Below are 9940 nucleotides of genomic sequence, written 5' to 3' on the forward strand. Positions count from 1 at the left end.
TGGCTTCCTTGTTCCCTTTTACAAATAAATATATCAGAGGTAAAAAGCTTAAGTTGAACGGTTTGGAGTAAAAGTTAGAGGGCCGTGGATATGTGCAGAGGAAGAATACTGGGTATGCTGGACAAAGGATGTTGAAGATAGAGCTGCCAGGCAAGAGGAAAAGAGGAAGATCAAGTAGTGAAGGAAGACATGGAGAGGTATGGTGTGATAGAGCAGGATGCTATAGGGATAGGGTGAGATGGAGAATGTTGACCCGTGAAGACTGCAGCTGAATGACGAAGATTCCCTGGTGGTGACATGCAGTACATTTTACATAAAAATAAATAAGATATTAGCATACAGTTAGTTTTAGACTACCGTGGAGCAAGTATTAATGGCAACAGGGTCTACAGGATCTAAAGCTTGAAAAAAAGTGACTGTTTTACTGGGATATACTGATCACATTTGTTTGGCACTGGATTATTAACATTTAAAAACAGTGTTCATGTTCATTACATATCAAGTAAAAAGGCCACCTTTAAAAGAAGTAGGTGTAAAGCCTGAGTTCCAACTAAAATTAAAGAAACTACAGCTACCCTCTGTTCGTGTCTTATTTTTATGTCATGAAAGCAGAGATTTATTTTTAACCACTTCCTTTTTCCACACTCAGCTCTTGTGATGAGAGAGGTGTGCTGAAAGAAACGCAACACGTTTCATTGTTTCTAATCTTGTTTCCAGCTGAGATTATACAATTCAATGTTTTCCTCACTATGTGACCTCTGAGTGCTGTTTTAAATGTCAACCAAGCAGCACTACCATTCAAATGGACATGTTTAATTGTAGAAAGGAAAAAAAGAAAGAAACCACAGCAGCTTCTTTGGAAAGACATTTATTACACAAACAATGAGTCTCTAACTTAAAATGTACAAAAAAAGAGCCCTAAAGCATGTAACATCAAACCTTTTCAGTCTTAGTTTATAAGATCTTTGAATGATATAGCTGAAGTGTTTTATAACAAGTTACTTATAACAAGTCTCATGTCCTCAGAGGTTTTAAGACGTAAAACTCAAAAATTTCCCACTTTGGAAAGTATCATGAGGACTTCAACAACTTCCTCTATTTACATTTTATAAAGGAAAAAAAAGACAGCGAGCTAGGCACATTACATTCAGTCTGCATGATCCTAAAAATATATATTTGAGCTGATATTTAAATATATTTTTGTCCATCGTTGTTGCTGGTGTACTACTGAAACTGAAACCAGCATCTTTAAAGTGACAAGGCAGACTGAAATGCACTGAGGAACCAAAGCTGCCAGTACTCAACTCAAAATCCAGTGTTACCAAACTGTACTGCTCTACAAGCTGACCGTTTAACAAAGAAAAAAAACTGCAGTCACACAACATGATCAGGAACACAGCATGTGGCATACACACTAGTATCATCAGAAACATAAATAGTCCATTACATAAGCACATCTGCACAAAAAGGAACTTCATCCACACAAAGAAACCTGGACAGCGACATGATAATGGCAACGATTACGCACGAGCAGGTAGCAACAAGTACATGTAAAGAAAGCACAGAGCGTTTTTGTGCTATTTTCAGTCGAAAGTTCAGTGACCTTTTCATACGTGATTTATTCCACTGGCAGTGAACCAGCCTCAAAACAGCTAGAACTTCAGAAGAAGGCCGTCCCGACATTTTTAAGATTTTTTTCTTTCTTGTTTTTGAACTGTGCAGTGAACCGTTAAGAAAACAAACTCAAAATTTATCCTAGAATCATTTACAGCCGAGGACAAATCGGTCAAGAGTGTTTTAAACAATTTCATAAACTCGGGTAAAAGTGCGAGGTGGAAACCTGGTCCAAGGAAAAATAAAGGGAATTCTGCAAAGACAGCACCTGAAAGTACAGAAGAAAGTGAGACAGTTGTAAAATGATAGTATTTGCTGTTGGCTGAGGGGAGTTAAAAAAACAAAGAGCAAAATCGTAGCGGCCATCCTGCTGCTCGAGTATCTCAATAAGGCTTTCACCAAGAACATAGGGTAGACAAATTACTCATCTAGCATTACAAAGCCATATGAAAAGTTAGATATATAGGCTACGGCGTGGAAGAATTTAGTTTTCTTCCATTTATTAAAAAAATGAATTCATAACTGAATGGTGGGTCTGTTAACATCTACTGATTTTAGACCATATAATCCAGTCATCATATTTAGCTTGTTATTGTAGAAAAGTTTAGAATGTCACTGTGACACTGCCTCGACATCTCGTCTGTGGTTATTGCAGAAAGTCAGTGGAAACTTATATGAGCCAAATGCATCAAACAAGGCGACACATGGAGCTTATTTGAGATAAAGTGGGAGTAAATAACTGATTACAAGTCAGGAATTTCATTTAGAGCCAAAGCGACTTCGAAACAACTTATTCTCAATACAGCTGTCTCGAGTACAAAGGATCTGAAAGAGCAGACTCAAAGGTCAGGAAAATACTCCAAACTGTTGCATGCTGGACGATAAGGTCACAAACAATCGCAGAAGGATCAGAGGGAGTGGGGTGGGAAGCTGTGTTATGTATTACAAAGTCGACTTTTACAAATTGTTTTACAAGGCCATGAGCTGAAGAGTTTCAAAACTCATCTGAACTTTGTTGCAGATTATATGGAAAATATGATTTCTGAGGGTCAAGCAGTCATTTATCCAGCCACAATAACCACAGCACTCTCAGTAGGAGAGACGCTAAGCCACTAAATCCTTCCAAGATTGTTGATGCAGATGCATCTGTATCTGTGTTGCTGACAGTGAAATTGGTGCACTGCAGTAAGAAAGTGGGTGGAGTAAGTTGGATGACCTCAAAGTCTTGAGTGCAACCTAAAAGGCTGGATGTCAGATAGCGCAACCTCCCTAAACTCACATTATAAATTTGGTTTGGGAGTAGCTTAAGAAGGAAGCAAATCAAAGAATTTACTGTGTTCACTTTAGAAACTTGTAATCTGCAGCTGGCACTTCCCCCAGAGTCAAAATATTTGCGATGTTGAGAGTTGAGGACAGAAGTGTTTACATGTTTGCCTACTGATAAAACACAAGATGTAGGCTGAGAGCACTCCAAATAAGCAAATACATGACAAATGCGCAACAATACAGACGTCATGTTTTTTTGTTTTGCAGAGTACCAACAATTCATTCAAGAAAGAAACCAAACCTCTGAGTTTTTGTTTGTGTGACAGACACCTCCACGTTTTATGGTAACATTTTAAATAAACCGTATTCATGCTTAGATGGCAAGTTTAAACAGAAGGTATATAAAAGTATCCCTCTGCACTAAGAGACCATTTTAAGTCAACGTAAGCACTGTAGGAACAGAACCGTCACATCAAATATTACACAATCACATGCACAATGTACAAAAACACTTAACACTGCAGAAACTATCAGTAATAGAAAAGATGAAAATGTTATTTATTGTTATACTACATAAGTCATATGTATAGATTAGTAGTGTGCTTATGTGTTGTAATACACTTCATGTAAAAAACAAAACAAAACAAAAAAAAGCTACAGTATCATAGCTGCCATTAATTTCTGTCCAGAAATTGCTTCAGAGCTACTTTTACATTTCTTAGTGCAAATGCAAAGTTATCTGACATACACTGGGTTTGGATTTTAAGGCCATGATTACAAAAGAGAAACTTAAACTTAACTGTACATTAAAAATATCTGGATTTTGAAAGGCCATTTATGCACAACGACTGGTCTTCATCAAGAGTTCTAAAAGATGGGGTTTTTATTAGTGGACTAAAAAAAAATTACAATAAAAAGTTGGAAAAAAGTAGCTCTATAAACACATGTAAACATACAGGAAAAACTCTGCTCTTGAAGGCAGTCAATATTGAAATATTAATATTACGGCCATGTGTTGTTTACACTCAAACAGGCCTTAACTACAAGTGGAAAAAGCCAAAAACAAAAACATTTACAAAGGGATGTCAGGGAAGCATTTAAATGGCCATGAAGACAGTTCACACAGGAACATCTGCCATCAACATGATGGGAAAGACAAAGTTTAACTGTCAACTGGCCACACCATAACTTTCAACTCACATTTTCCAAATTGAGCTTCAACAAAAGACACTGTGTAGGCACATGTAAGTCTGACTACGCTGACAGGCGAAGAAGCCCTGAACACATTCAGTGTGACACAAGAAACCGTCAGAGTTTTTGTTGCAACTGTAACTGCTGCATGAACTCAATTGGACTTGAATTTCACTGTCAACTTCGTGTCTGTCAAGCAACGCAAAAGACAACTACCATGAATGATGCAAGTAATTTTTGCAACAAGACATATGATCAGACTGATTTATACATAGATTCTCTTTTCAAACACCTTCTCATGTTGTATCCAGATTTAAATGACCAGTGTCAGGATTTAAATTAAGCTTTGTTGTACTACAACTACACTGAGAGAAGAAATTCTTAGAGCTTCTGAGTTTTGATTGCTAAAATTGTCACCAGCACGGACACAGCTTCAGTGGAAGAGATCTAGTCCGGCTCAGTGAGGAAGAACATTGAGCTGCGTCTGCCTCATTTGGTCCCCAACACAACAAGCCAATAGTAGTCCAGCAGTCAGCACTTGAAGTATGTGGCTGTCCAAAGCTGTCATTTTTGCAGCGTGTCCTTTGCAGACAGGCTGTTGACCCATACATTGCGTTGTTCACCTTTTTTTTTAAAGATTTCTAAAAAAAAAACCCCAGAAACTACAGGCTGACAGCAAAGTGTACAATGTCCACCGAAAAATTTATAAGGGTGTTTTTGTATTTTCAATTTATAATCTTAGCACACCGACTGCTTCTTTCAATAAATATTTCCCCTCATACAGGTGCACAACACATGTGCACGTTGGTGGCCAGCTGGCCGCCTCCTATAATGTTACAATGAGTGCGACTCTTAAATGAGAGACAATAAAAAGTCAACACCAACTTTTTTTTTTAGGTTAGCTTGGTGTGTCAGGGCCCTAAGGCAGCCGGCAGCCTAAATGTAGGCCACAGCATGCTGCCTATCTGAGAGTCCGGGGGGTGGGTGTGTATTGTGGGGCACGCATTACTTTCGGTCCATCTGTCTCTGTATGCAACCAACCACCAATCCTTGTCTTCCTTCCCATCTCAAGTCTATAGGATTACTATGAAGGCCTAGTTCAGGTCTAATCTGCTTTTAAACTGGACTGAACAGATCGCTCTTTCTCATTCTCTGTCTTCTTCCAAAAGAGTGGCCTGCAGTTTAACACAGATGCTGGTGTCTCCGCTCCGCAGAGCCTGAAGAAAGAGGTCTGTTTGTTTTTTCAGCCGGTCTATGTCGTTCTGCGTGCGCTGGTTCTGCTTGAGGAGCTCCTTGGTACGGAGTGTGATGTCTAGCAGGCCAGAATTGCTCAGGATGTTGTAAGTGTTGCAGAAGCGCTTCCTTCTTGTGTCAGCATCACCGTCACTGTCGTTACCTTCACTCAGTGAGACGACCGCTGGGGAAACAGGGAGTGTAAAGTTTTTGGATCCAGTAGCATGACTGAAAGACAGCAAAGTCGTACAGTCTGCCTGGCTGACAGCCGATGAAGGCGTCTCCCTCACAGGAGTGGTGTTGGTTTCTCCTGTTAAGAGACATGATCTGCTCTGGAGCAAAGGAGACATTGTGGTGGGGGTTGCAGGAAGACCAGGAGTGGTTGGGCCAGAGTTACCAGCACTATTACATAAACTTCTCTGTGGCTTCTCTCGCTGACAGTGTTCCCGAGTGATGGAGGTCAAAGTACTACATTTCTCTGACCCTGAAGAAGAAGAGGAGGAGTAAGTTGAGGGGGCAGTTCCTCTTCCTGAGGAGCTAGAGCTGTCCCCGGGATGTGGGGCAATCTTTGGGTAGGATTTTAGGATTGGAAAATACTTCTTAGGGCGTCTGTGTTTAGAGTTGGCCTCTTTGGTGCCTGAGGAAGCTTGACGAGAAACCACAGGCTGGATAAAGACCACCTGAGGCTGCTGAACCACCTCCACAGTTGGACTAAACCCCCAGGGCTTCAGAGCAGGAGGATTCTCTCCAGGCTGCAAACAACAAGAGGGATATTGAAAGCTCTGAAAATCAGGTCAGCATCACAGCTCATACAGTTCCTTAAGGAGCTCCTGGGTGCTCACATAGCAACCAGTTGTTGTGTGATCATCTCATTTCTTTCTGAAGAGTACCCACACAGTACAAGTCTACATACCACACTTTAACCCAAAAAGGACATATTTATGAGACAGCTGTCATTCTCCACTTGCCATCACTAGCAGAATCTCCAGTCTTCAGTGGGTTTAAGCAGTTTTCACACACAACCTTGGGACAATGTTGGAAGAATCAGGTCAAAACATCATCCTAAGTTACCCTTTCTCATACAACACATACAGACCCAAGTCCATTTCAGATGTGCTCTCATTACAGGAAATACAATGATACAGTGTTATAGGTGTAGGCGCCGGAGCTAATACACATGACACCCACTCGCTGAGGTTACACCATGCAAATACCTGTGCACAATCAAGCATCACACAGTGCTCTACTAGGTTACCAATCATTTAATGTTTGACCTGACCACTTCTGACTTTGTGTTCTCACATGTGTCCCCGTCTGCTAATGTCTAGAAAAGCTCAAAGCTACAGAACATGTGTGAAAATGGTTTTAGAAACCACAGAATTACAGTTAGCAAATAAGGTTTTCGTTTCGCTTTTCTCAGTAGCTCCCCCATATTCTCTGTCACACATTTTCACACATCCAGTTACTTGCCATCTCTGGGGGCACTGAAATAAATCTTTTGCACACAAATATCGCTAAATCAACTTCCTTGTCAATATAGATGGCCTGGCCCACCAATTTCTGACTTTAATGTCAGGCCCTGACATGTGGCTCATTCCTTAGGAGAAAAACAAGTGTGACCCAATCAGTGCACCCGAATTTATTATTTCTGCTAAAATAAACTGGAAAAACAAGGCAAAAAAAATAAGCTTGAGATGCACACAGTTACATTTTATGAAGACAAATCCTTGAAAGCTGTACTTTATCAAAACACCATGTTGGTATCACCGAAACACAATTAAGAGCAACACCACTATTCCTAATGAAATTCTTCAGATGCCATAAGAAAAAAAAGGCATAATTAAGACAACGTAGTTCTTGGTTTGATACTGTGAATGGAATTCAAGAGATTATTTATTTTGGGGGTTTTTTGTTTGGGTTTTTTTTTCTCGTTGGAATATTGTGGTTTTATAATGAAGTCTTTCCCCAAATTACCTGCTTGAGCAGGACATTGTTCATGATGATCATGGGAGAGAGCCCACCCACCACTGCAAGTCCAGAAGGGTGGGTCCCTGAGCCAGTGGTCCGTGGTCCCTGCTGTACAACAGGGTGTGGTGAATCCTCAGAATCTGTGGTGTCCATCGTGCTCATGTGCTCTGAGCTCGCATCTATAGATCAGATGAAAGGGGTTAATTGGGGTTCAATTCAAATTAAATGTCATCTTCAGAAACACTTCAATATTTTGATATGAAGGAGTGTAACTAAACCTGAAAAGCCAGAGTCTCTCTCTGAATCAGCTTGGGAGCGTCCAGGCTTCATGATGACAGGAAGGTTTCCTGCCCTGGTGTGATTCTCTGCCTTCCTCTTTGTGGTCATCGCTCTTCCCGCAGCACTGACAAGGTCCAGCTCTCCGGAAGCTTTCACAAAACTACATCAGCACATCAAAGGCGAAAGCTGAGACAACACTAAGTAGGCCCTCTTTACATAGCAATGGCAGGACATAAAGTTGTAAAGTCAGAAATAGACACTGTTGGTCATCTTTTTAGCTGACGTGACCAGTTACATAGACATAAAGTTTTTTAAGACTGTAATAAACAACTCCCTCTTCTTGGTGTGGGTGCTTTAGATTCATTTGACCTCATTAAACAATTCCAGCTGAATTTATAAGAACACAAACCCACAATATTAGCCATTGGGTCATCTTTTATTTATATTTCACCCAAAACGTGTGTGATTAACGTAACTAAATGGAAATACAAGAAAACTTCGCCTGCATAAAATATAAATGTCAAATTATTCAGCTGTACCCAATCTACATAGATAAATACAGTCACTAAATAAAGCTATTACAGTGCATGCGATGAAGGGTAGTTCTTTGGGATAAATAACTACCGTTTAAAGTAACTTACAATAAGACAAAGAACACTTGTGAAACGCAAAATAGACGACCTCATTATTACAGTCAGGATTAGCTACGTTAAGCTAACCAACTAGCTAACCATTGTTTACGCTAACCAAAGGTTGATAGCCAAGCTAACGTCAGAGCGTCAACTCGCACTAGTACTATACTGTCACTATTAGTAGTGACAGTATACACACACAAAAAAACGCAAAACGTTTAAAACTTCGAATACACCTACTTCGTCCTTGGTGCTGCTTAAACGTCGTAGTCCTTAAAGCCGACGTATACGACCGTATATCCGGGTAGAGGCTATAGCTGCAACTCAACAACTTCTCTTCGGTGGGGTCGCTGGTGCTGCTGCCCAGATACGTTGACTAGAACTCGCTGGTCCACGGTACCGTACACGAGACAGACCGCCCCTCCCTGCCCTGTCTGCTCGGTCACATGTGGAGCACGGTGGCAGCCGCCTATAGCAGATAGGTTTAATTATCCCCTTTGAGGTTCAAAGTCAAAAGCTGGTAACCGATGGTGGATGAGTTTCTGGTCACCTCATATAGCAGCCATTGTTCAAATACGTCGAAATGCAAAGGACGGTATATTCGTTAGAGCCACTGTGCCATATTTGGTAGTTAAAGGCGTGCCCTTGTCTGGAGTGTCAGCTACGTCACGTTCTCTTAGCTACAGTGCCCGCCCACCTAGACTTCTCCTGCCTCTGATTGGACAGTGGCGCCAGCAGCTGAAAAACGTGACCGCTGCCAAATGTGTGGCAAGTTAGAGGACATTGTGTTCGCTGTGCAGTTAGAGGTGTACTGTACAGCGTAGGCATCTCAAATGCACCGTTGGGGAATCCAGTGACGTGAGAGTGATCTGTTAGGCTATATTACATAATATCGTGGCTGGCCTGCAGCTAACCCAAGGAGCTCAAGTCTCCTCTGCAGCATGTCTGAAGAAATAAACAAAAGACGAGAACCTCGGAACGAACTAGAGGCCTCAAGTGTGCCGTATATGAGTAGACAAAGCCACACAATCTCATAAGAGAAGGAAAATGCTCATGTGTAAACATTTAAAATAATCAGTACCTATTTCGTTTAAAATAATTTAATAGAAAAACATGTAAAACAACAGCCAAAAACAAAACGTGGTTTATTCTTGCGTACAATTGTGACCAAAAGGATAACATGAAAAGTTAAAACTACTTTTATAATCTTAATTTGAATACAATTTGTGTAGAGTAATGGCTATAAGGTGCTTGTTTGCATTGCACGTGACCCCAGAAAGAAAAGGGGGCAGTCAAGCTGAAGAATGAATCCTATGAAACTTGGTATAGCTTAGGAGGCAGCGGAGACTTGGGAGGGAGCTGACAAGTACCAGCAAGCCAAGCAGAGTACATTCATGGGAGTGGCTGAAGAAAAACCTGGGTGTGGAAGGAGTTCAGTGAGACCATGGAGCTGGATTTTCATTCAGAGGACAAAGAGGCTTCCCATGTACATTGTATACTGTGCTGCTGACTACACATGGCATCATCCAGACATTGCTCAAGTGTTGTCCATCATATTTGACAACCACCAGTCTTTAGGCCTGTGTAGCTGGGGACTTATTCACTTGGTCCCATATCGTCACCATGGTTGTCACAAAGTGGCGGATAAGATATTGCCACGGTCACATGTCTTCAATACCTCAATAGCCAGGTCGTGGAGTACTTCGAAGATCTCCTCAATTCAACTGACACACCTGCAGTGGAAGCTGAGACTGAGG

General features: G+C 41.0%; 1 protein-coding gene across 1 annotated transcript; it reads right to left on the reverse strand.

The window, feature by feature from the left end:
• Window positions 1-852: 852 nt before the first annotated feature.
• cipcb (CLOCK-interacting pacemaker b) lies at window positions 853-8820 on the reverse strand. Its single transcript, XM_082504367.1, has 4 exons — window positions 8424-8820; window positions 7551-7711; window positions 7279-7451; window positions 853-6056 (listed from the first exon to the last, which is right to left on the reverse strand). Exons 2-4 carry the CDS (start codon window positions 7657-7659, stop codon window positions 5217-5219), a joined length of 1122 nt encoding a protein of 373 aa, XP_082360493.1. The 5' UTR covers window positions 7660-7711; window positions 8424-8820; the 3' UTR covers window positions 853-5216.
• Window positions 8821-9940: the final 1120 nt, after the last annotated feature.

This window comes from Aulonocara stuartgranti (assembly GCF_965226115.1).
Source record: "Aulonocara stuartgranti genome assembly, chromosome: 15".
NCBI lineage: Eukaryota > Metazoa > Chordata > Actinopteri > Cichliformes > Cichlidae > Aulonocara > Aulonocara stuartgranti.

Coding starts and splice junctions, on each gene's coding strand:
- cipcb (XM_082504367.1), bottom strand. CDS start 7,659: ATGACCACAAAGAGGAAGGCAGAGAATCACACCAGGGCAGGAAACCTT. Junction 7,452..7,550: donor GAGAGACTCTGGCTTTTCAG/GTTTAGTTACAC, acceptor TCTGATCTATAG/ATGCGAGCTCAGAGCACATG. Junction 6,057..7,278: donor ACAATGTCCTGCTCAAGCAG/GTAATTTGGGGA, acceptor TGTTGTTTGCAG/CCTGGAGAGAATCCTCCTGC.